Source organism: Falco peregrinus, chromosome 3 (genome assembly GCF_023634155.1).
Source record: "Falco peregrinus isolate bFalPer1 chromosome 3, bFalPer1.pri, whole genome shotgun sequence".
Taxonomy (NCBI): Eukaryota; Metazoa; Chordata; class Aves; order Falconiformes; family Falconidae; genus Falco; species Falco peregrinus.
The window spans coordinates 37,787,140-37,814,132 of NC_073723.1; the positions used below are offsets into that span (position 1 = coordinate 37,787,140).

The window sequence follows — 26,993 nt, forward strand, 5'->3', positions numbered from 1 at the left end:
CGGGGGCCAAAGGTCAGCCGGCAGCTTGGCACTCCGCCGGGATGTGTGTGCACAGCGCTCACACGCGGAGTGGCACAGCGGCCCAACGGGTTGGAGCAAACCTGGGGGCTGATCCCTTCCTCTGGGTGCGTTTTTGCACAAGTGCCGGTCTCATTTCGTCCGCATCAAACGAGCCCAGTTTAACCTGTTCAAAATGGGGTTAAAAGGGGTCATAAATCTCTGCGGGAGTGGAGGATCCGCAGAAAACTCGATCTGATCTCTTTTACATCTGTTTCAGGTTCTCAGCCTTATCTGCTTCAGCTGCCTTTGCTCTTTGTGGTCGCACACAAATGCCATTAAACAAAAGTCCTTTTGCCGGGGCTGAGTGGCAGGTATAGGGTGACCGTGCTGCGGGCCCGGCGGCGGCGGGGGGGCGGCAGCGGCGGGGGTCGGTGCCGCAGTCAGCCCCCGCAGCCCGCCTGATTGACATTGTAAATCTATACAGAGGGGTTGTTTGAGGGGAGCCTGTCAGATTGACAGTGTAAATGTGTAACACACACACAGCCTGGGAGAGAGGAGCCTGCCGGCGGGTGGGAGAGCGCCGGCGGAGTGTCGGTCACACGGAGATTGAATTACAGCTGCATTAGATCAGAGCTGTGGGAAACGGCACCTCCTAAACACACACGGCCCCGGCGGGCGGGCAGCTGCGGGGCCGGGCGCAGGGCAGCGCCGGGCGGAGCTGCCGCCGCTCCGGGAGCGCTCCCCGCCGCGCTCCGCCCGCACGGCCCCGCCGCCCGCACGGCCCGCTCCGCTCCGCCGCGGCCGGCGGGTGGGGAGAAGAGCCATAAAAAAAAAAAAAAAAAAAAGAAAGGGAAAAAAAAGAATGAAAAAAAAAAAAGTCCGGGGTGGGAAAGGCGGGACGGCAGCCCCGCAGCTGGAGGGGTTAGACTCCAAAGGGGATTTTGCTGGCTTTAACCCATAGCTTTTCAGATTTGCGGGTTTATAGCGTTTCACTGCCGCTGTGGGGAAGAATCTTAAGACCGCCCCGGCCCCTCAGATACCCATCGCCGCCTAATCCTCGCGATGGCCGTATACTGCGCTGGCATGTCACAAACCCGCGGTATTAATGCCTGCGAGTGCAGCGCCGGGGGCGGGGGGAGGCGGCTGGAGAGCAGAAACATTTTAAGCTCTATTAGAAAGGGCAAAAAGTCAGCTGGCTTTGAAATGAACTCGCTCAGCGGGAGCGGTGGAAGCATTTCCAGGAGACAGCGGGAAGGCATTTGTTTTCGCGGCTGGCACCGGAGCGCCGGCTCGCCGTGCCGCGCACAATGCGTGGCCGCCCGCGGGGCCACCGCACCCCGGCGCCCGTCCGCCCGCCCCGCCCGCCGCTGCGGCCGCCCCGCTCCGCCGGACCCCCCCACCCGCCGGTCCCTGCGCATCTCCCCGAGGGCTGCGGGAGCAGGGGTCAGAACATGACCAGAAAGGCTCCTATCCATAGACCAGATTGCTTTGCTTGCTTGCTTTCTTCTTTTAATTGTTATTTTTATTATGCAACCCGCCTTGCAGGACAGTATTTTTGATTTGATTTTCCAGTGTCTCCTGCTTTGCATAATCCCTTCTCTGCCCAACTCTACTTGCAAACATCGCCCAGTCCATTTGTGATTTCTCAACCTCCAGGCTAATTCTCATAAATAAAAAGCAAACCAAAGAGCAAGACAATGCCTGACAGTGGAGCCAAGGCTCCACAGACTCTGCAGATCCAGAGGGCAGCTTGCCCTCAGCTACAGGGCAGGATCAGACCTACACTTTGCAGCTCTTGAAGTCTCAGAGACTTACTGCCAGGCTGATCTGCGCAGCTTGGCTGAAAACCAGAGCAGCTGGCAGCGGGGAGAGGCTGTCGCCGATCTCATGCAGTTGTGGGTCACAAACTGGGAAAGATGTAGAGGTACGCTATGACTTGTAGCGAGTGACCCTGCAATATAACAGAGGCATTATTTCCCGCTCTTCCCAGGCACTTACAGACTGGACCGGAGTCCTACCCTCTCCACTGGTAGGATGCTCCCAGTAAAGGCAGACACCTGGGCACCATCACATTTTGTCACACTGAGCTGCGGAATGAAGCGACCAGCGAATGACTTGTGCTCAGTGTGAAGGCCACACAGAGGGCCACCATTCATTCCTTGCCTCCACATCAGCCAGAACAAGACTTCCCCGGCCTGAAGTCGTTTCACCTCCTACAGACATTGCAGCTGATCACAAAATCAGTCCTTAATTGCCATGTCTCTGAATGACTCAGGTCCTTGAAGAACCTTGTACCAAACCCACTTAAACTCAGCCAGGTTTGGCTGAGCTGGCTTGGATGACTAATTCCCACAGGTCTGGTGGCAGATCTGCTGAGGTGGGTGAGATGGGGGGACAATGAACACTTTGAACGGCAACTGCTTCAGCTGTATCAGCTGCAGCCAGACCAGCTTCAGGATCCCTGTTCACAGCAGGACGTCCCTTGTCACCAAGACTTCAAGCTGGCAGGCAGTGGGCTTTGCCAGTCTTCCACGATTATCCAGGTTGTCAGTTTGTTCACCAGCATGGCTCTAGTCCAGTCCCCAATAAGCAGAAGGGATGAGGCCAGTCTCTCCTGAGGGGAAAGAAAGTTTAGTTGTGTGGGTATAAGCTGTGTTGTGGCACTTGGCCTCATGAGCCCTGGACTGTTTATTTAAGAATATAGACGTAATCCAGGTAGAGTAAGCCCAGAGTTTTTACAGCAAGGGTTTGCTACTCCCAGCTTACAGACAACCTGACACATGCCTCACGCTGCTTTGGGTCACAGGAAACTAAATCTCAAGACAGAGCCTGGCAGACTCTGCAAGGGAAGTTTCCCCTGCAGTGCATCTTTCGTTCAGTCCCCTTGGTCACAGGCCAGCCAAGGTCAGGGAAAGACACACAGAGATGGACAGATCTTTATGCCTCCTGTAAGAAATGTCAGTGTTACTCATCGTAAGGGGAGCTTTGAGCCCTGACTGCTTGCAAGCCTCATCCACACAGGGTTTCTTACTGCTTATCCAGGGTTCCTGACAGTGCTGTCTGCTGCAGTACTTGGGGAGGATGTAACATTCAATTTCATGGTTGTTCATAGTTTGCTCACTTTTGGAAAGAGCATAAGGATTGTTCCGGAAGTTGTTGGTAGGCAGCAAACCGCAAATGCATGTTGTTTAGATATTCATATTCTATGAGAACTGGAAAGATGCATGGGGCAGCATCCCCCAGTTCTCTGCCTTCAAGCTCCGGTAGCCTGATCTTGCCATTTTGCCAGTGTCTCCTGGTTTGCATAATCCCCTCTCCGCCCAACTCTACTCTCAAACATCGCCCAATCCTTGCTGGAGGAGATCAACCCAACTTTCCGGGGAAGCTGACACAGCCCTGTGGGAGAACAATAGGGTCCAGGTGCCCCATTCTCTGGCTAGCGACTGGGCCTCCTCCAGCTAGCACCAACCATAGGCAGATGTTTCTTCTTGCACATAGACGGTTTTTGTTGAAGTCTCCCAGCTCAGCCTAGGACTTCCAGGAGGGAAGGCATTACTCCCTCAGGTTAAGGACTAGAAAACCTTGTTCAGTGCTAAATCACTGAAAAGCCTTGACTGCAAGGAAGAGAGGAGGTGCTTCTCCAGCTTGTTGACAGATTTGGGGTTTGTCACAGCTCACCTGCTGGATAACTCACTGATTCTGCTCCCTGCTGCTGTCACTCAGGGGTAACCATACACTAGCAGTCAATACACCCCTGTGCAAGAGCAGCAGGGCGACAAGGCATTGCTTCCACTGCCTCACAGGATGCAGCTAAGCAGTTGGTTGTCCTGAAAAGAGAGAAACGAATTCTTCTGAAGAATCTGATAGTTGACAGCAAAGCATTACAGAAGACAGTTTCTTGTACAAAACAAAGAGTATGAAAAAGTAGAGGCTTTTGTACTGTGCAAGTTTTAGAGTCGGAAAACTTTTCATGGCTTTATGAGACTTTTTCATGGCCTTTATGAGAAGTGACCATCAAATGAGGTAGGAAGTTAGAGCTACAGGTGCATTTGAGACTCAGATGTTTTAGCAGGTTTGGCCTTTGGGTGCGAAGGTGCTGACGCAGCGCGGCAGGGCAGGAGGCAGCACAGGGTCCATTTGCAGTTCTGCAGGTGATGGTCAAGGCACACAATGCAAAAAACTCACCTTTGAATTTCCAGTGCCATCAGGACTGAATCAGTGTAAATCCACAAACTCTGGCCATCACAAGCTTTCTGTGGAGTGTTTTGCAACAGTAAATAACAATTCCTCAAAGCAGAACTCTCTCCAGAATAGGATTTTGGAGTGAGAAGTGCTTCAATTTGTGCAAATTTTGAAATGAACATGCTGTGTCAAAGTCACTGAAATATAATTGAGTTTTGATATTTGAGTTAGTCTAAAGCATCATTTAAATAAAATCAGTGTTAAATAAAATATTGTGAATCTTTCCTGCTTTATGAACTTGCAAACATTTTTGAGGATTCAGTTTAGAGTCTGAATGCTTAGTATGAGGGGTCCTCCAAAGCTTACCCTGTAACTTCAGATAATAACCACCAAAAAGGGATATCAAGAAATAGGATGATGTTGTCCTTCAGGCAATTTGAATTTATTATGTCTTGATGAGTTCCTGACTGTTCATTTACCTGGAACAGGTAACTTTTCTCCTTGTTTACTGCCTGCTTGCAATATGATTTCTCTTCTCATTCTCATGATATGTTAAGGATCGATAATTCTGTTTCGTGTTGGGGCTGCTCCAGTTTTCTTAAGAGATGCAGCAGTTCAGCTAGGGAACAACCCAGTCCTGTGACTTCTCTGCAGGACTCTCCTATCTCACATAACCACTAATCCCTTTCTCAGCTGAAAGCAAACCTCCGTGTGAAACGCATTGGTTCAGCCACCTCAGCACACCCCTTTCTTTTTTTTTTTTTTTTTTAACCTGAATTCCTGCTGGCTTCCAATGCAAATCGTTTCAGTCCTGGTTCATAATGGAGCAGGAAGGCTTTACACTGCAACAGCATTTGGTTTTAAAAGTGCTTGCAGCGCTGAGGAAGCTCACGGGTTGCAGCCAAACAGAGCAAGATCACACTTCCAGGAAAGTATGACTAACCCAATTTCCACATTGACTTAGCACACAAAGTGCCCTGATAAATATAGCACCTCGGAGGTCATAGGGATGGGGTGCTGGGGGTAGAGCTCACTTAATTTATGGCGGGGCAGTGCAAATCAGGGGATTCAGCCATTCAGCGTCAACTCTGTTATCGGCACCGAGTCACTGTGTGTGTGAGGTTAGCTAGTATGCATTATAAGGTTGCAGAGCTGGATGTTGTTTCTTAGGCGGGCGAAAAGAGATGCTACAAAAATGGGGTGGTGTGCCCATCAGAGCTGGTGGGCTGCTGACGGAAGAGAGCAGGTCTCAGAGGGGCGCTGAGGAGAATGACACCAATGAAACAGCTTCTCAAGGTGGACATCTGTGAATGCATGCTCCATGAGCTGTTTAGCCCACTTTGAACTTCAGGTGCCAGCAACAGCTACGGCAGCAATAGCCTATGGTCCTCAACACCCATTCCTCTAGAAGTCATTCAGGATGTTGTATGGCCAAACAAGATAAACACCTCTCTTCTTGTGTGTGCACATGCCACCCAAACAAGGGGTCCTGTGAAGATGACCCTAAGGGACCTGAAAGAGAAGCCAGTACTGTTGCTTTCACCTACTTAAAGCTCTTCTGATCAGTCTCAGACAGCTGCTCTCTCCTCTTTCATTGCCCCTTTCCTCCTAACAACCCGCCTGGTACTTCCTTGAAAAACAGTTTCCCTGTACAAGAGCTAGTAATGAAACATCTCAGTATTTTCAGATAAAACCAAACACGTTTTCTTGAAAATATACGGTGTTTGCAGAACGCAGAGGTGGGCAGTGTCTTGGCACTGCCCCTCCCTGTTGAACCTACCCAACCTCTCTGTAGCATCTCCACTGGTGATGAATGAGGACACTTCTGCCATGCACTAGGCGCTGCCTGGTGCACCACTAAGCACCTGTGGGATCTCTCCTTCAGTGACTGCAGCGTGTAACATGGGAGATAGCGCATCACTGTCATGTACACTTCTCTGTAGCTTTAATTAAAAGAGGAAAGATTTACAGGAGCATTGAAAGCATTGTAAGAGAAGTTTTGCTTTGTACACTTCTGAATTTTGATTCCTTTCAAAGAAAAGACTACAGGAATTTGTATCTGAAAGTGTTCACGTACACCTAAAAGAAACAAACAGCAGCCTTGTTATTTACCATGTCCAAAACCCACTGGAAACTGGAGAGCAGCCCACTAAAAATACCAAAAAAGAAGAAATCCTGTGTAACGAGTGAAGCAAAGGAAGTGCAATCTAGTGATTAAGGCAGGGGCAGGACTGCCAGGAGGTCCTTCTGGCAACAGTTTTATTCCTGGCTTTACCACAGGCTTCCTGTGCAACTGGGCAGGGGCTGAAGGGCCGGGCAGTGTAAGCACATCTCAGCGTGCACTGGGAGCAACGCCAGGTCAGGGAGCCTGGGGTCAGGACTTTGCTCTTGGAGCAGCTTATGAGCTGCTCTCAAAATCCAAGCTAAGGAATGCAAGGCCGTTGCATGGCCCAGTCTGGGGCAAGGGTCTGGGGAAGAGCCACTACGGGAAGGCTGTCCTGTGCTGGAGAGAAGATGGGCATCGTTTCGGCCACGGCATCACAGCCTCTGGGCAGGCTGGCTGGCCCCGCTGGAACAAAGCAGGGTTTTGAGTTATCACTTTCTGAGCCCAAATCTGTGCTGCTCAGGGGCAGCTGAGCAGGGTCTGGCCTCCTCCTCTGCACTCACAGTCCCTCCTCATGTGGTCATGGTGGGGACTGCTGGACTTGGGAGACTTTGTAAGGCTGCCCTCATCGAAGCACAATTTCTTAGGGGAAAAAAGAAAATGGGATTGAAATGCAGAGGATCATTTGTGGTCTAATCAAAGGGGCTTCGCCTTCTGCTCTCATCGCCTTCCAGCTCAGTTTCCCCTCCGCAGGCTGAGTGAGCCAAGTGGGAGAGGGACGGACACAGATTCAGAGGCACCAGCCACCCTATTTATGCCCATTGCACGTTAAAGGTGGCTGCCCTGGGGTGTCCGTGTCCCTGCCACCAGCCACCTCACCAGGCTCAGATAACAAACACAGCCCCGGCTGCACAGCAGATCTGTCGCGGGGATTATCTGCTCGTTTGAAGTGAAATTTAGCTGGTCTTAATCAGAAATCTAACCGCATCAGGTTTGCATTAGCTTGTGCGGAGGTAGTAGTTTCACACGCTGACATGGTAGCAATTAAGCGAGTCGCTACTGGTTCTTACCCCAGGGTACAACTTTTTTTTTTTCCTTGCAGATTAGTGGGGCTGTGTGAGTTTCCACATAGTTTTCTTTCCTGTAGACCCTGGCTATTTCATGTTGAACCCTCTGGGACCATTTATTAGACCACACAAATGGTAATTATTTCCCAAAGAGGTGGACAGTGTTCCAGACCTCTAGCACGGCCAGTTATAAAAAATGTTATTAATCTGAACAAGGGAAGGGACTTCACTAAAGCCAAAGAAGCCTTAAAACTACACAAACACAGGGAATGAAAAATTTTTTGAACAGCAGAACCAGAAGATAAATATTAATTTCAAAATGCACCATTATGCCTTTCTTGGCATGGGAGGTGAGAGCAAGGGAGAGCTCCTCTTGGGTCCCCCTTTATTTCCTACCTCAGCTCCTTGGCTTGGACAAAGCCACAAACCTCATCTCCTCTTCACGTAAAACCCTCCCAGGGGACTCAATTATAGCCTGGTTACCCCTCACGTGATCCCACCGGGAGAACTCACGTTTATTTTAAGACTGAGGCTGAAGGCCTGACATGCGGGAAGGGGTTGGATGTGTCCCACCCTTGGAGACAGCACTTTGTATGTAAGGAAGAACTCTGCACGGAAAAAAAAGGTGAGATCCTTAAGTTACAGCCAACCAAGATGAACAGACACACAATCAATTACCTGAGCTGAAACTGAGCCCCTTGCCATTATGAGAGCAAATGCTTTTCACAAGACATGCTGCTCTCAGATGAATTTTCAGCATGTGACAGGTTTTCATCTTGAGGACCACATGCCTCTGTGTGGTAACTATCTTTTCCTAAACAACCCTGTGTCTTGTAGATGCTGTAATGAAAGGACTGCTGTCCATTACTTTCTAGAGTTCCCTCCTACAATATTCTGAGGCATTCATGCAGGGGAGTATCTTATTCCAAACCCATTGTGTTTCTCTTGGCATTTGTTTAGTCAGGAGTGAATTATTTTCCTGTGAATTGAGGGACAAAATTCACATCTGTTACCTCAGAAGTGTGAAATTCCATATTCAAAATTTCTTCCACCTTCTAGACCAAACCATAAAAATACAGGAAGAATAAAAATTACTAAAACAGTTAATTTGCTGCCTGGTGAAAGGCAATACACGATCATGTTACCCCGATGTTACCTTGTTAATGTACAGTAACTTAATCTTATTAAGTCATTTCATACCAGGCTGACATTTATTGATCCCAAACATATAGAGAGTCACTTATTGCAAGAGAGGATGGACCTGAGCTAACGTTGCTGTTGGATGACTTGGGCAACTCCTCTGTTTGAGTCCCCTGAAAGCTGTTTGAAGAGCTGTCATCGCTCATGCACAGGACTGGCCGCAGCAAAGCTTCCAGATGGGGATCTGCCTACCTGAGACGCTAAGCGCTACCACAGGCACAGCGAAGCCGAGGGAGAGGGTAGATGCAGGAAGGCTGGTATGGGTTTTCTCAGCTCTGATAGCAACGTTTCGGAGAGGCTACAACATACAAATAGAAATAACGCATGAAGCAAGGAGGCCAGCATTTCTAATAAGCTCAGTTTGTATCTTCGCAGCAATGGCCACAACAGCTGTTAAGTCCGTAGAGCTTTTGAAAGGCAAACATTAATGCTGGCGAGCACAGGTAATGGCAAATCCAGCTGGAAGCCACCAGATGAGGATTTTCTTGAGATAGCAAATGGCCTGCTGTAAAGACCTGACTCCTGTCACGTTTGTGGGCTCAGTGAGTGTCTCCACTGCTGCTCCTGCCTTCCGATGCAGCTGGCAGGTGAAAGGCAGCCCAGGGCCATGTAGGTCTCCTTTTGCTGCTACATGCTCTTAACACTCGGTCTTTGGCACCACTTGGAAGAGATGTTCATGTCAAGGCTGGATTTCCAGATCAGAGATGCAATTTGGCTCCATTAACACCTGTGTCATCTGGAATGAGGGCTGAGCTCCAGGTCCGCAAGGTCTCAGCTCCAGCAGCTACAAGATATACCTGGCTAGGGATCAACTCCATGGGCTTCTTATCTAAGAAGGTGTATTTTAGCTAGCCTGCATCAAACTCATCCTGCTACCTGCAGCGATGTGGTGGCATGAATGAGGCCTCTGGGAGACCAGCCATAGCCCTTGGTAGTCTTTTCCAGCTGGTGGCTGGTTCTTCTCAGCTGGGGTTACCTGTCAGCACCTTTTGCATGCTGTTACATCTAGGCTCTGTTCTGGGGAGCACTCCTCCTCTTCCAGCTCCATGGGATCCTGCGGGCTGTCTATCTCTGTAATTAATAGGACTACCTCTGACATTAGCAGTGTAATGGCTGTTTTTATATTCTTGTAGCAGTCTGACTGGGAAAGTGTTGTATGTTGCCTCAAGGAAGATGGTGTGTGTGCGTATGTGCCGAGAGATTTAATAGAAAACATAATAGTTATGGATTTTAATGCCTCCTCCATGATTTTGCCAACTGAGTGAAAAGCAACATAGCATTTTCCACGTTAGCGGCCCCAAATCCAAACAGACTCCCTGTCTTCCTCTTGGCTTAAGTTTGGATGCTGTGTTTCTTTACAGAGACACAAGTGACAAAGACTCCGATAAGCACAATTTCAAAGGCTTTCTAAACTTGCCCCGTAACAGAGCAGGGGTGTTGTATTTTGTAGGGCTTACAGAGTATTAAGACAAAATCAACTAACAGTTCAAAGGAGGCTGGGAACAGAAATTTTTGTTCCGTATGTTATACCATTCCTGATGGCAGCTACCGCTTACATTTCTTGCTGTTTACTTTTCAAGAGGTCAACAACCAGTGTCTGCAGGGAGGGCTTACCTGGAAGTTACAATATTCCAACTGTGTTGTTCCTTTCAGCATCTCCCATCTTTTACTGGTCCAAGGTTATAACTCTCTTTCCATATTTTCTTTTTTTTCCCCCACTGCATCAGAACTACTCTCTTAAATTATGTACATATATGGTTCCCATTAGCCACAGCCCCCCCCCTAGTATTTACGAAAAAGTATAACAATGAAGATATTGACTTCCAGTTTTGAGCCACAAGATTTATATTCCTCCAAAGTAAATACTGTCCTTGGCTGTGCCACAGTCAATATTTACCTTGAGCAAAATAAATCTTGCTGACAACCAAAACCTGAAGTCAATATTGGCTTGCTGTAATCCAGCTGGTATAAAGTAATCAGTTTCCTTTATATTACCTGAATGCTTTATGCAAATATTTTCAAGTTAAAGGTAGGCTCTACATTCCTGTATTTGTAAATGCAGTACTGAAACCATCCCCCCATTTTCAGTCATCACAAACCCAAGAACTCTCCACGAGAGCATATGAAAGCTCTCCTATCTCAGAAACAATCTGTGAGTGACTGATTAACTATCTAATCTGTGTACCTATTCTGAGGCCCATTACTCTAGTGTCTAAGAGTCTTCCAAATCCTTAAGAGAGGCAAAGTTTACAAAGGAAGGGAATATCTTTTACTAGACCAGGTGATATAGCTGAGAAAGTGGATAAACTGGGCACACAAACCTTAGATCTGAAGATATTGACTCTTCCTAAAAAAACTGTGTCTCATTTATTTAGAACATCAGGTCTACAGCAATACCATTGTTACTACTACCTGTAAGGACAGAAATAATTTCTTCCTCCTAATCCACCGGGAAACATTTTAGTACTTGAAAGAGGCTCTTTTTAAATTGATTTCCTCTGGTAACCAAGCTTTGGCAACCATGTCATTTACCTGCCTTGCTGTTTACCCGTCTATCAAGCAGACATTTTCCACTCAGTAACGCTGAAGGCTGTTGGCCAACACTCACAGCCTGTGACAAATGGGAGGTTCAAACTAATGAAAACCCTACAGGTTTTATGCAAGACTGATGAAGAGGGACCTAGATTAGTCTTCCACTGGCCATGCCAGAAGAGTCGATCTGGGTAGTCAGCACGCCCAAGCCCTCATGCCCGCAGCAGCACTCTGCCTCCTGCCCATGTGCCAGCCTGTGGGCGCAGGCAGCAGCACTGTGGCGTGAATGGGCAGGTACAGATATTGGGCCAGTATCAGGATATAGAGCATCACTGCATAGGAAACAAGGTTTATAAATTCTGCTGACCATGGGAAAGCACCATTTAAAACATTTTTGTGTGTAACCAAGCGTACTGTACCAGTACACACACACACAGAAAGTTGAAATGAGGTCATTCACTTACTTTGTTGTTCCAAAAGGGGTGGGCATCTTCACAGAGTGTTTTGCAATGGACCCAGAATCCTCTCTTTTAGCTGGAGCTATGTTGTTTCACTGCAGTGGCTGTTGTAGGCAACTGTGGCCACGAAGTCTGAGTGGAGCTCCCTCAGGCAGCTAAACCATTCTCAAATAGGCCTTGCATATCAGGACAGAATCACGAGCCACTTTCCATATTCAGTGAGAAAACAGGAAAAAGAACAGAGAGCTTTTGAATGACTCACTGATGGGCTGGGCTTGTTTTGTCGTTCTTGCTGGAGCTTTTTAATTTCTAAATATAAAAAATGAGTTGCAAGAACTAAAAAATAATTTACTAGATTAATTCCTGATGAAGTTTTGTAATTGCTACAGTGCACAGAGTTGCTTTGCTAGATTATTTTTCCTTTGGTTCAGGTTACTTGTGCAAAGATGTTGGTGGTCCTTAGAAATCCTTAAAAGATATCTGAACACAGCACTCACCACTCCCTGCAGTGTAATTTTGCCTGATTAGCAATCTCTCTGGGAGGTCAGTGGCTAGAACGGTTCATGAGTTGTATTATAAAAGAAATAAATAATAATACATTATAATGTTTAAAGCCAGTAGAAGACCACAGGTGCAAAAGGCTGCAGACTCTACGGACTGTTAGTGCTACGTTAAAGCCTAGTTTTCCCCTCAGTAGCCATTGCCAAGGAGAGGCATGCTTTCCACCAGGAAAAGGAGGATCTGACGGGACACTGCTGAAGACTATTTGCTTGTCATGGTTGTCAAAGATACAAACCCGGGGCCAAGTCAGGGGTTATTTAATGGAAATAATGAAGTTAACAATGCACATGCAAATGCCCTCCATATTTCTATAGGGTGCCTTCCTCGCCAGCCACCTGTTTCCTCAGTAAAGCAGGCTGCGATGCAGGGTGGACTCTGCAGGTCTTAGCCTCATTAAGCCTCTACACATTCACGGTGGGTGAGCCTGGCTCCAAGGCAGACCGTGCTTTGCCACCCACTGGAGCACCAGAAGTGCTTGCCCATCTGCAGAGGGCTGGGTCACCAGCTACTTGGTCACATCTCTCCTGAAATTCTAGCTCCTTATCTCATCAAAAGTTAGACTGCAAATATTTTCCCAATTTACCTACCAAAGCAACTGGAACTACTCTGTGGATGTGAAGTCCTTGTAAATGGCAAAAGTGGTTGTGAACAGAAGGCTGGCTGTGCATGATGGTATGAAGATGGCAGCTCTGAAGCCTTGCAGAGGGACTGTAGAACACTTTTTTTCCATGGCAAAAAAATTACCCAGCCTTGCTCTGGGCCAGCCAGCCAGCCTGTACCCTCCGTAATTCAAAGTATTTTCCTGTACCCTGAGCTGAAGAGGGTATCACGAGACAGGTAACCCAGAAAGGGGGCCCAGTTTCTAAGAAAAAACAGGGTTGGGGGATGGCATAAACGATGACATCCAATATAATAATCAAAGAGGTGCCATTTAAAGCTGAGCTGACTCACAGGGAAGTGTTTCACTGTTTCCAAAACTTAGGACTTACGTTCCCCACAGAAAGGACAGGAAAACCCCAAACCAAACAGGCTTAAGATACTTCAATTCTCCCTGCCCCAAGTGAAAACAAAACAAAATTTTAGAAATACTGGAATTTCCCAGAGGATGGAAATTCAGGTTTTTACCTAGCTGCAACCCCACAATGGCGGGGCAGACTCAGCCATTTCTTTGGGCTTTTCCTTAGAAGTTACCAGAGCTGTATAGGAAAGCACAGGCTATACTTGGACTACGGTTATTAGCAGCAAACCTTTGCTCTCACAAGCTTGCACCTGGTGAAAGAGAAGCAAATGCAGCCTTAGACCTTCTCCTGTTTCTGGGTGAGCGCTTGGCTCTCCCCCTGCAATGTGCTAGGTTAGGACCTGGCTCCTTCTGAGCACGCCCGTGTCTTCACCAAGCCCGATCGCAGTGGTAACGCAGGCATTAGGGCATTATGCACTCAAGCCAGCTGCCCAGGGCTGAAATGAGCAGAGCCCCAGCTACGACTGTCCCTACAGGGGATCACTAGCCGCAGGAACCCCCTCCCCTGGTGCAGCTGTGGCTCTTGCCCGCACCCTCTCAGCCCCCCGCTTTTTAACTCAGCGTGTGAAACCGGAGAACACGGAGGGTCACTCTAGACCGGTGGGACAAGGATTATTAATGCCAGAGGAGCACAGCCCCAGGGCTTGCTGCCTGAACTAGAAAGACGGGTTTCAGCCAAGGCCACTGACATGACACCAGGGGTCGGTGGGACCCTGGTAGCTCCCACCGAAGAGGCTCCAGCCCGGTGCCTGTGTGGGCTGCATGCTGCCTGCACAATCTGAGCGGGGTTTCAGCATTTGAAAAGCACCAAGGTTATGGGTAGGGGGATTTAGCTGGAGATTTAAAAGAAAAAATGCCTAAACCAAATCAAATGTTGAATCTAAAACCTGATCCATGCACAGGTATTTGGCCTCCCCATGTGACTTGGCCTTGCTGTCAGACGCCTGCACTAATAAGCAAATGCATGACTCAGGTAATTCTTCCTCTCTCTCTCCAGGTCTCATTTTGTTTTGCAAGCCATGGCATGATCTAGCTTTAGCCTTGCCATAAGAATCTGACTCACTTCCTAAGAAGGCAGGCTAAAATAACCTGAGGATTTTTTTTTAAAGTGCTGCTTTTACCTTCTTAGCCACAACAGAAAGATACTGGGGATTTCTAGAGGAAAAAAAAATATTTAAAAATCGTTTGTTAAACACAGACGAGGTGTTCTTTCCAGCCCGATTTTCTTTGACTCGGTGCGTTGCTCCTTTTCAGAAGAGAAAATCTCTGCTGCTCCTGTGGCTAGCGTTTGACAATCAGCACTTCTCTCTTCCCTGAGTGGTAAAGCCAGGGGGAGGGAGAGGGCTGAAAGTAAAGCAAAGAATTGTTCAGATTGCCTAGATCCCTCCAGGAAGTGATCTTTCTGCTTTTACTCCAGACACACGCCTCCCAGCTAGCCAGCAGCTCCAACTAATTAGCACACGTGATGGGAATAGGAAACAAAGCCACAAACAATAGTAGCGTGGGAACGCAGTGTAAACTGCAATTACATAGACCCCCCCCTCCTCCCCCCACCCGCCCCCCACTCTGCCCTTCTCCAAATAAATAAATAAAGGCATAAATAAATAAATAAGCGTATAAATCTGAAAAAGCTGCCAACAATACAGCAGATAAGCGTGGGAGGCAGCGCAAACTGTGCTGGGCAGGAGGTGAAGATCAGCTTTTGCAGGACGAGCAAGAGCCAGCTATTATTTTCATTCCATACCTCAAGTATATCGAGGCTGCTTCGTTTCCTTTTGTTCAGCATCGGGGCACAACAGAAAAATGTGTTTGGGGAATTTCAGCACTTGCCAGGTCATGGGGGAGGTCACTCCACTTTTGTTGGGAGAGAGGCAGAAGAAGAAAGAGGGCAATCAAATATCCTCCTTGAGACAGCTTACAAGCACATGTCTCATGCTGTCAGGGGGCTAGGCTCCAGTGTGACACTTCCAGCTTCTTGTCTTCCTGCCAAGCTGAATATGTTTGGTATACATTATATATGTGAGAAGTGGTCACCACTTCCCTGGCCGACCACAGATTTAAGACATGTTACAACGAAGTAATTGTGTGGGAATAAACACATTTGCTGTGGTTTAAGCATTAAGAGTGTGTGACTGTTTGCACTTGCTTTAGAGCACCGTCATTAATACTGGCTGTGGAGGTGTTCATACAGAACTCATCATCATGGCATCGCAGTGCTCTGACAGTTATGTATCCAGAGGCATGTCCTAGCGATTTGGTTTTGTGACAAGTATGCACAAGGGATTTTTATTGCGGCTACAGCACTACGAATCAAAAGAGAGGCCTGGGTATGCATGGGAAGTTACTGCTATAGCTGACCTGGGATGCTGCTTTGGTAGCTCCTGTTCCCATGTGACTCAGTTTATTTGGAATAGATCTTTTAGGTGGGCCTATTTCAAAAGAAAACTATTTCTCCTGGAATAATTTTTCTTCCTTAAAAGCAGATGAAATGAAGGTCACTCTGAGAACAGTGGATCCACGCAGGATGTTGGTTTTGCCCTGCTATATTGGTCAGCTCTGCAGGTTCTACAAGTCCTGGCTTTTCTGAAAGTTGTAGGAATGCTGGAGTCTTTAAGTATCGTGAACAAGTCTGAAATGAGGCACCCTGCAGGAAAATACCCTCAGTGTCAGTGCAGGTCACTTCCATTTTGTTATTATGTTTTTGTGGCACTTCAAAATTGGCTTGAATCTCAGAATTAGCTGCTTTATGACCCCTCCGTTTGGAGTCAAAAACTCTCAGGTCACATGCTGATACACATGTAGATTATTTAGGAAATAAAGGTTTCTCTAACAAAAAGTAGGTTCGGTATCTAACTTTGTACTGGCAAAATCAGAGCGGCACTTCTGTTGTTTATTTTTATCCTGGTATTCCATAACGTAATGGAAGAGACAACTGATGATAGGATTTGATTTTGATATCCTCCCATGTCCAAATACTCTGCCTGCCTGGAATAAGCTTTCACATTCAGACCAGTCAAGCTTAGTCTTTATTTTACCTAAAGTAGGCAAATCAGGTTACTTTGCCAGGATCTCCACGATGAAACCCTAGCCAAAATCCTGAGCACCTTGTGGCAATTAAAAATCTCTGGCACTTTCTCACTCTTGTCACACATACTGAACGTCCCCTCACAGTTCATTACTCTGTGACCGGGGGGTGTCTTATGTAGTGGTTGTTTCCCCAGGTCTAACTTTTGCTCAGGTGGCTGATCACTGCGGGACAGCAGGTGTCTAGTACATGCTATGGCAGAAAGGTGGGACATGAATACAGGTTATCATCTGGGAGAAAATAAAAAGACTCTTTTCCAGGAGTTAGTGCTTACCATGTCAGATAGGTAATATCCACCGTTTTCATTTAACTTGTCTGTGCAATGGTCATCGGAGCCTTTAATAGCTGGTACCTTCAAAAGCAATAAACTATTACTTTGGTTTGCTTTATTCCAAACTGTACTTACCAACAGCTACAGGGCATGCTCAACTTTCATTTTTATTTTTGCATGATGAAATTTAGATCTAGGAAACTTGTATAGGAAAAATGATTATTTCTATTTGCCAGAAACTCAGGGTTTCCCCTTGAAAGTGCGTGCTTTTAAATAACTGTTTGCATCGTGCCACAGATGGTCTGGGAGTTGTTTTCTATTCTATGCTTCCTAGCAAGAATGTATAGCACACACACATTTTTCTCAAAGCTGCATCTTACTGGCAAAGAAAACTCAAAGTAGGTCTCAAAGTAAACTCTCTGGAGCAGGGACTTCCATACATCACTGTGTAACACAAAGCATGGTCTGAATACTGCTCTTAAAACACTGAAGTTGCAAAATTGCACAGAAAAAATGGCTAGTCAGGCTGTTCCTTGATGGACTGCAAGGACTTCAACAGCAGGAAACCAGAGCAGGTTTCTGTATGATTATTTCTCAGTCCAATTATGAGAAAAGTACTGCAGGAACAGAAGAAAACTGTTTCAGCAAACTACAGAGAGCTTGATTGAAAAAAGGTCAGCAAAAACAAAAACACATTTTTACTCTGTGATACCTGGTGCAAACTGCACTCTGATGCCGAGGAATGAACAGGGGGATAAATAAACTGCCCAGCTATGGTGAAATTGTCACCTTGGCAGGGTGCTGTCTGCAGGTGACACACATCTGTGGCCATTTTGCCCTCCAGCATTTGGCAATGATGACAGAGGCTGTCCCATCAATAACGTGTTAGTGAATTTCTTGTGTGATTTTACACACAAGGTACACTCTTACACACATGGACATTACGTCATATTCCTGTAATTAAGAGCAAAGGTGGATGCAAATCAAACCAGAATTTTCCACCCTACGCCACCCCAAGTCAGCCCCCTTTTGCATCTGTTACCAGACAGCCATTACTTGACATGACCTGGTGTCATTCCTCATGTTGGGTCTTGGCCTCCTTCAGTGCACAGGGCAGGCTGTACTTTAGGAATGGGAGACGTGATGTCTACTGGAAGAAGCTGCTGTCTGTAAGAGCCTTGGCTCAGAGGGAAGCTTGCATAAAAAGAAAAAAAGGAGTTGAATTGATTGGAAAGGAAACCAGGTGATAAAATAGCCGATCTGGCTGTTCCTCCCTCAGTCAGAGGGCTGACTGAGTATGAGGTACCTTTGCCTGTCAGCGGCTTGGATGTGTATTCACAGATTAGCCTTTTACACAGTTGTAGCCCAGGTCTGGGCTTGGAGGTGAGCTGAAGCCTAATCAGGTAAATGCAAAGACTGTCTACTTTGTTTGGAGCCATCCAGAAGGGAAATCTGCACTGCTGCTGTTAGTATGCTGACAGTGCTAGTCTTGCTTATTTATAGCTACACACTACTTGCAGAAAATGAGAGCTGAAACCTACGCTGCAGCAGAAGTGTTGCCGCTGGGCCATTCTGCTTACAGTAGGGACTTTGATGTAAAAATTATCCCCATCCTTGGCCGGCTTGAAGACAGAAACATCTTGATGACCTGGACATCACTACAGATGCACATGAGTGTGTATAATGTTGATTGCTGTCCTGCTGCAGCGGCTGCTCACCAGCACAGCGGCACACAGTATCTGCAGGGCAGAGCTTGGGGCCAGCAGGCTCAGAGAGCACCCCAGCCTGACTTCCAAACTGGGTACCTGGACCTCGGCGACACGCAGACATGAATTTCAGTGTTCAGCTCCTGAGAAAACACATTTACGGTTGTAGTACTGCTAACAGGTCGTGCAAGAAGTTTAAAAACCTCCTCCGTGGCTCCCGTGCACTTCTCAGGCGCTTCCATTCGATCTGTGCTAACTTGTTCTGAACCGTGTCAGTGGCACCAATGATCCACACGTTCAGCCAGGAGGCAGTAAGGAAAAATACAGGATCTGGAGCAGCAGCAACTTCTTGCTTGCAGAGCTGATGCTGCAGCTCGATATACGCGGGGGGGGGGGGGAGGGGGTGTCGCGGGGGGCATCGATGCTCTCGCCTGGCTGCAGTGCGAGTGCCAGAGCCACCGGTTGAATTGGGCACAGTAACCATGGTAACGGCGAGTTTCCGGGACTTGGGGTGACAGGTTGATAGGATTACTCTTCAAAGCACTTGCTCCCTTGGGAGAGAAGACGGAAAGGAAGGGGATGGGAGTTAATTTATCGCGCACACTAGAGCAAGGGTCAGCAGTGGCAGGTCTCCGCTGGAGGAAAGCCTGCAGCAGCAATAACCACCCCCTTTCAGTGGGACCCTGGCCACCACCGGCATCGCTGCAGGAGGCACTCAGCAAGGACAAACGGGAGGCGCGCACAAAAGACGACTCTGCTCCCTTCCAAGGGACTGACTAACAGTCGCTGCATGTCTCAAACTTGAGTCTGCTTTGCCGGGACGGCTTTGCCCTGTCCTGCCACTCCTGCTTTCAGCACTGGGACAGCCAGAAGTGGCTGCGGAGCCTGGAGCTGGAAACGCTGAGTTGTGCCAGACCTGGAAGCCAAAGGGGAAACAGGCGGGGGCAGCGGGGGAGGCAGGCACACTGGCATGTGTGATAGGAAGGGGTGTGGGACAAAATCCTTGGATGGTGGGGTGACAGAGACAGGGATGGCTGTAGTAAAAGGCGAGCGTGACAAGGCAAGAGGGTGGTTGTGCTGCAGTGTGAAGCAGGGAGATGGGAGGCACCGTGGCAGTGTAGGGGACAGGAGAGAAGGCTGTCATCTCCTAAGGTTCATTGCCTCATTGCTGTGAAGGTATCAATGGGGTCTGAAGTTAAGCTCTTTATAGAAGTGCCACCACCTTCTACACTGTCATTTTAATTTCCTTTGACTTTGGCAAGCAAAGGGCTGCTCTCCCATCTGCCCTGCCCTCCTGGCGAGAGAGGTGCACGAAAGCGCTGTCTCAACATGTTCATAATTTCTGGCTAATAAAACTTCCCTTTGGGCCACACTTAACAATTAGACCAATGCTGAGGACCAGGCCCTGCCTAGTACCAGAAAAGCACAAGAGTAATTTAAAGCTGGTTTTGTTGTCTGTTCCTCCTAATGCTGGATGGGAAGACTGAAACCACACACATTTCTTATCTTCCCACGGCAGCTGATCGCCAACTGAAGTTGCTTACACTGAGACCCAGCTACACTCTACCTGCCCATTCCTGTAAATTACTGGGAGAAGTCGGTGTCTCCACAAGGTCTGAAGGCATCTTTGGAGGCTGCCTGGCACCAGTGGTTCACGGAGCTAAGGATGGGGGGCAGCTCCAGGATCTGACTGCTGGAAATGTGGGTGGCCAGAGCTCTACTCACATGTAATGAATGCCTAATGCCAGTAACCTCTTTTACAATGTTTTTTTCCCCCCTAGTAGGAAGAAGACATATACATGCCTGGATGGGAAAAGCCAGATATGTCATTTGCAGGCCAAAAATGCATAAACGTCACTGCGCCTTCTAGTGACCTGGCTTTTGGTCCTGTAAAAGCAAGTGGTGCAGACAGAGGTGTTTCACAACAAAAATACAGAGGCTGGCAAGGTGGATTCAGTAATGTGGTGCTGACACAAGCTTAATTATAGCACTGCAGAAAGGATATATTTATGAAAACTGTATTGTGGGAACATTTCTATCGCCCTCAGCTCCCTAGAGGTGGCTGCGGAACTGCTTCCATCTTAAATGCAACCCTTCTACGGCCTTTAGCCTGGTCCTTGCTCCCATTTCCCTTCCCAGCAGAGATGCTTTGCAAAAACACGGGCAACTGCATGAAATCTGGAGCAACTCCGTGCCAGGAACTTTCACCCAAACAACTGGGAGGCTGAAGGCAGCTGTTCCAGGATCCTGAAAAGGGGAAACCTGGGTTTGTCGATTCTTTGCACCTCACACTACGCACAGCTTGGTTATCCTCCAGCCCCAATTCAAAATGCGAAGAGTCCACTTGGAAGAGAGGTGCCTTAGTTGAAAGGCTTCATGTAAATGAAAACTTAATTATTATGAAACCACCTCAAAGAGTACACCCTCATTTCACCTGTCCCATTTTGCCAGCACCTCCGCCTGAGAACGCTGGCAGAACGAAGAGGCCTCGTGCTGGGGCACACGGCACGCAGGCTCGGGGCCCCGCTCAGCGCCGGGCAGCATGTGCTCACCGCGAGCAGGGCCTGGGCTCGGCAGCCCGGCATGCAGCGCTGGCCTTCCCCGCCGCCCCGTCCTCCCGGCCAGCACCGGCACAGCAAAGCGCATTTGTTTTCGACTTCTTAAAAACCGCTGCTGCTTCTCCCCACCTCCAAAACACAGGAGACACCGGGAGCGGCTCTGCCCGGCAGGTCTGCAGTTCAGAAAAGCGCAGTGGGGCGCCTCCCCTGCGCTGCCCGAAAAGCTGCCCCCCCCCGCCCCCCCCCGAGCTCCAGCGCCCCCCCGGCTCCGGGCCGTGGCCGACCATGTCACCCGGCTTCCGAGGGAGCGCAAGCGGCTGCCGCTAGGGCTTCCTCCCCGCCTCACGCGGCGCCCGGGGCCTCGCTGCCTCGGGGAGGCGCCCCGAAGCCACGCCGGCCTCGGAGGCGGCAGCTGGCCCCGCGGGGCGCAGGCGGCCCGCAGGGATGGGGCTACCGGGAACCGCGCCGCCACGGCCGCGGGACACCCCGGGGCGCCCCGCCGCGCAGCCGCCCCGCGCCGTGCCCCCCGGCGCCGCCCCGCCGCCGGCTCGCCCAGCCGGGGGTCCGCCCCGCCCCCCGCCGGCGCCCGCACGCGGCGGCCGCCGCTGCCGCGCGCCGCCCCGCGCCGCAGCGCCGCCGCCCGCCGCGCCCCGCGCGGCTTTCCCACGGCCGGCGGCGCGCGGCCGCGCCTCCCCCGCCGCCCCGTTCCCAGCCGAGGGGGCGGGGCCCGGCGGCCGGCCGGCGGCGGCAATTGGCCGAGGCCAGGCCGGCGGCGGCCAATGGGGGCGGCGGGGGCCGCGCGTGGCGGTGCTGAGCGGCGGGCGGTGGCGGGCGTGCGCTGCCCGGCTGTCTGCTCGCTTGCCCGCCGCCCGCTGCCCGCCCGCTGCCCGCCCGCTGCCCGCCCGCTGCCCGCCCGCTGCCCGCGGCGGGTAAGAGACGAGGCGTGGGAACGCCATGGGGGAGACGGGCGCGGGGCGAGGCGCGGGGCGCGCGCTGGGCGCCCTCCTCCCGCGCGCCGCCCGCCGCCTGCCCGACGGCCGCCCGCGCCCCGCCGCCGCCATGAAGCGGGCGCACCCTGAGTACAGCTCGTCGGACAGCGAGGAGCTGGACGAGGCCGTCGAGGTGGAGAAGGAGAGCGCGGACGAGAACGGGTGAGCGCCGGCGGGGTGGGCGCCGCGGTTCCCTCCCCTCAGCCCCGCGGAGCCCCGGCACCCCCGCTCCCCGCGGGGTGGCGGTGCCTGTGGTGACCGGTGTCCCGCTGCTCCCCGCAGGAACTTGAGCTCGGCCGCGGGCTCCGTGTCTCCCTCCACCAGCTCGCAGATCCTGGCCAGGAAGAGGCGCCGAGGGGTGAGTGCCTGCGGCCGGCCGCGGCTCCGCGCAGCCCGGCCCGCCCGCCCCTGACCCCCCGCTTTCTGCCCCCCCAGATCATCGAGAAGCGTCGCCGCGATCGCATCAACAACAGCCTGTCCGAGCTGAGGAGGCTGGTGCCCAGCGCCTTTGAGAAGCAGGTAGCGCCCGGTGGCCCTCTGCGCTGCCTCCCCCTCTTCCCGGGGTGGAGGGTCACCCCTCTTAACGTCTCTGGCGCTGCCTGCAAGGTTCCGTGCTTCCCTTTCTCTCCTAGGGATCAGCCAAGCTGGAAAAAGCAGAGATTCTGCAGATGACTGTCGATCACCTGAAAATGTTGCATACAGCAGGAGGGAAAGGTAAAGTTTGGTGCCTGACAGCGGGTCAGTGGCTCCGCAGAGGGGCTGCTGCCAGAGGAGCGCGTTCCCTAGCATTTGATGTGCAGTGTGCTGTGGGAGTGCCTGGAGAAAGTGAATGGGAACTCTCTTATGTTTTGTCAGGAATTTGGGACTTTCTTCTACTTGACAAGATTTGCAGCATCGCTGGCACTGTAACATTTTACAGTGCTAGCTCCGGGTTGTTCTAGGGGAGAGTGATTACGAGTCTCTCTAGTGATGTGTCAGCACTGTGAAGTGAAGCGGCTTTTGGCAACTTGGAAAACACGAGGTTTTTGTTGTGGTCAATTATTTGCTTCTCTAACTTTATGAAAAGTTCAGAACACAAACTAGGAAAATATACAGGATGAAATGGGTAGTGAAGAGAACTAGCAGCAATGGTGAAATGCACTTTTAGGGAAAAAGCGTGTTGCCTGCAGAATTCCCCTCTGATAAGCTAGGACTAGTGTTTCTGATGAGTTTCACTGCACTGTGGTTTTGCTTGGACTGGGGAGTCGTGGAAAAAACAAAAGTACTTTCCTCCAGTGATAGTGTCCAATTCCAGTTTAAAAATGGCAGCCTGTGACTGGTCTTGGGACTTGCAGCATCACAGCACAGATATAAAAGAAAAGCTTGTTGGACAAAAAAGAAGGAGGAAAAAAAAAGGAGCTTGGCAGCTAATCTATGGTTGGGAATACTAACCACATCCAAGCGAAGTATGCTTATAGGGGAGGGTGGAGTGGGGAGGCTACATGTAGGCAATGACTAGAAAACAACGTCTTAAGAGTCCATTTTTTGTTCTTTTCTCTTAGGCTATTTTGATGCTCATGCTTTGGCTATGGACTATCGGAGTCTAGGGTTTCGAGAGTGCCTGGCTGAAGTTGCTCGATACCTTAGTATTATAGAGGGTCTGGACGCCTCCGATCCTCTGCGAGTTCGACTTGTGTCTCATCTCAATAACTACGCCTCTCAACGGGAAGCAGCAAGTAGCGCACACACTGGCATTGGACACATTCCTTGGGGCAGTGCCTTTGGACATCACCCTCACATATCTCACCCGCTGCTGCTGGCTCAAAATGGGCACGGTAATACCAGTACTACAGCTTCCTCCACAGAACCGCATCACCAGACCAGAATTGCTGCCCCACATGCTGAAACTTCCTCACTCAGAGTGCCCCCAAATGGCAGCGTTGGACCAGTGCTCCCGGTGGTCACATCGACTACCAAACTGTCTCCTCCTCTCCTCTCCTCCATGGCATCTCTGTCTGCATTCCCCTTTTCGTTTGGCTCCTTCCATCTGCTCTCCCCCAATGTGCTGAGCCCGGCTACACCGACGCAGTCAGCAACCCTTAGCAAACCATACAGACCCTGGGGGACTGAGATTGGAGCCTTCTAAGAACTAACTCTTTAGTAAGGGTGGGGAAACCTACAAACCTAGCTGAGCTGGGTTATGCAACGCTTAAAGTTGAAGTTCTTAATAACTGGGACAAAGGTACAGCTTCACCTTAACTAAGTTTGTCTAAAAACTGTCTCTTTGGATTTTTCTTTTTGTTTTCTACATTTTTGTATTAGGAGTTTGTTTGTTTGTTGTTTTTTTTTAAATAGTTGCTGAAGTTGTCCAAAAATAAAATTACAATAGTCGTTAACGCTTGTGTTAGATTTGTGCTGAGCATTTAAATCACTTTTGTAAACAGTTTGTTTCAAATGTTTCATTATTCTTGAGTGTGTCAGACTGCCTTTTTATGAAGAGATATCACCTATTATTGTTAGCAACAGCCTAGTTTAGATATTAATTTTTCCAAGACCTCTTTTCTCAGCATTAACAAGCTGTGGGTTTGTTAGTATTGTGACATTGAGATGTCCTATAAAGAATTACTCCTTTTGTAAACTATATTTGAGTCTTATACTTCTGAACAAAGCGTTGACAAATCAGATGGACCAGCTTGACCAGGTTTTTCTATAGAGCTCAATTTCTATTTCTTCTGCAGTGGTTTGGTATATTTGGTGGTCTTATTCTAGTCCCTAGTGGACATTTACTCACATCTCAGAACTGCAACACTATTTCTTCCATGGAAAGGAGCAGTACATGCTTTAGAGCAAACTCTAGAGTGAGGATGGTGCAAAAGCCAAATTATATTGGTGGTGGGTTTAGTTGCTGGGGAAGTGAAGGGAAAAAAAAAAGTTGTCACCTGTAGTAGTCTTCCAGCCAGAGCTAGTCATATGCGCATCCATTTCATAGAGCCAGATTCTGCTCTGAGTTACAGTGGAGTAGTTGTTCTGTGACCCTGTGTTCTTGGGTAACTGAGGTCAGACTCTGTCCCTCTGCGAGCTTCAAATTTGCACCTGGAATGAATGATGCTGGTATTTAAAGAGCCGATGGAATGGCACAGTGGGGAACTGTTCAGTGCACAGCCTTCTTGCTCTACAGATGTATCCTAAATGGTTGATTTTTTCTGTCATGTTTTAGGTGCAGTTCAGACCACTCCTTGTTCTGTAAGGGCTCTGCTGAATTCTTGTGTGAGTGAGAGTGTGTGCATGTACATACATTTTGGTTGTTTTCATGAGAATTTTAATCTGAACAGGTTTTACCTAGTGAGATTCACTGGACGGGGTTTGACTGCTCTTGTATTTGTGTTGTGGCTAAATAAAGGAGAAAGAACAAAGTATTTTAAATGACATGATTGTTTGATATATATCAGTGGAGAATTCTATGCCTCTGGGTGTTACGGGAGATGTCAAACAATTGCTACTTAGTCCTGCTGTGGGCATTTGTATTTACTTTTTTCTCAAATATTATGGCATACTTAGCTACAGTAGCTGTGTACATGAGGAACTGCAGTGCCTCAGGCTAACAGTGGAGGGAAGGATAACGTAGGAGTCATTTTGTGTGTCACTTCTACTTGCCTGGCAGTGTGTGGGCGACAGCAAAGGCACCAGGGTTACTGCTAAAGGAGAGGTTAAAGCTGCACTACACCTGAATATTCTTACTGTTTTGTATAAATATTAAAAAGTGATCATCTTTGCAGAGGCCTTTTCTAACTCGTGTCATATAGCTCTGTAACAAAGTCTTGTGCCTAGCAGTTGGGTTTAGCTTAATGTTCAGTGCATTAGTGCAGAGTCTACCCAGGGTCTCTTGACTGATCCTCTGTTTGTTATTGAGTGGTACTACCAGTGTCTTACACGTTTTCTTGAACTAACAACCTGTCAGGCTTACACGTAGATAGATTTTCTCCAGATGTGGTCTGTTAGAACATCAACAACTTCTGGAAGTACCTTGCTTCTTTCCTGTACATTTGAATTTATAGTACACTTGTGTTGGTAAATGGCACATCCTTGTCTGGATTTAGCTCTGCCAGAATAGCAGAAAGAGCTCGGCCCTGTGGGAGACGAGAGCTTTTTTTAAAGACGGGCTCCCGGGCCAATTAAGGAGTGGCATTGATGAGAGGCTTTCTCGGAAGAAGGATTGCCGTGAGGCTGGAAAGAGTGGGAGAGCATTCAAGTGCGTAACCTTGTTTTACCTTCCTCCCTAGGCTGTAGGAGACCACTGCTAGAAACGAAATGCAAAACGCTGTGGGAGCTAGAAATATATAGGTGTTATTAAGGAGAGATTATAGAGCACAGTATTTCATGTAGAAACATGAAATAAGAGGCTGTAAAATTCCAAATCCAGTTTCCTTTTCACAGTGTGTATTGTCTCCTGTTTAATTATGCTCTGCCCTGTCCCTAATAGGTTTTTATACCAAATTAACAACTCCTACCTAGAAGATTGCTATAGTGCATGCAACTATTCTTTAGATCTTTTAATAAATGGCAATGCTTCTCAGCCTTTTAATGGTTATTTCATTGACATTCAAATGACTTTGCCTGCCTCTAAATAGCTGGCTCTTTTGTGTAGAAAGACCCCTATAATTATTTTCGTCCCACTGTCCTACTCTTGAATGGACTTCAGAAGCAGAGAGTGCAATAAAAGTTTAGCTGCTGGTGTTTGTCTCTATACCCACTGTCTTCTCTTTCCATTACCAGTGGCAAAGGTATTAATGAGAAGTACTAATTTTATTCAACTGTTGCACTAAGTCTATATTAATTTTTAGGGACTCAAAATCTACTGATTGTTATTGTAGAAAGAGATGAATGGATTCTAGCAACTGACAAAACCTAGTAATTCAAATGGGGAAGTGCAGGACTCTATTGCTACTTGTGCTGCTAACTTACTAAATTATGCTTGGCAATCGCTTAATCCATGTCTGTGTTGTCAGCTGTGAAAAAGGGATGGCAGTGCTTGTTTTCCCTTCATCAAGACACAGTGGTGGTTAGAAATTTTCTATACGAATGACAATGCTGTTGTTTCTCAAAAACTACGGTTCTGAGATGTGTGGCTATTCTTCTTTCCTGTAGGATGCTAGGTTTCTACGGACAAAGTGAGAAAGGCAAAATAAGCTTGCTTCTACAGACAACAGATATCTCCTGAACCCAAAACATTTATTTGTTTACCCTATTGCAAAAGAGCAATTCAGGAGCACAGGCTTAACCAGA

General features: G+C 48.7%; 1 protein-coding gene across 1 annotated transcript; it reads left to right on the plus strand.

The window, feature by feature from the left end:
- The first annotated feature begins 21,507 nt into the window (after positions 1-21,507).
- Positions 21,508-25,126, plus strand: HEY1 (hes related family bHLH transcription factor with YRPW motif 1). The gene is made up of 5 exons (XM_055800828.1): positions 21,508-21,893; positions 22,014-22,089; positions 22,167-22,250; positions 22,364-22,445; positions 23,273-25,126. The coding sequence occupies exons 1-5, from the start codon at positions 21,697-21,699 to the stop codon at positions 23,854-23,856; spliced, it is 1,023 nt and encodes a 340-aa protein (XP_055656803.1). The 5' UTR covers positions 21,508-21,696; the 3' UTR covers positions 23,857-25,126.
- The last annotated feature ends 1,867 nt before the right edge of the window (positions 25,127-26,993 follow it).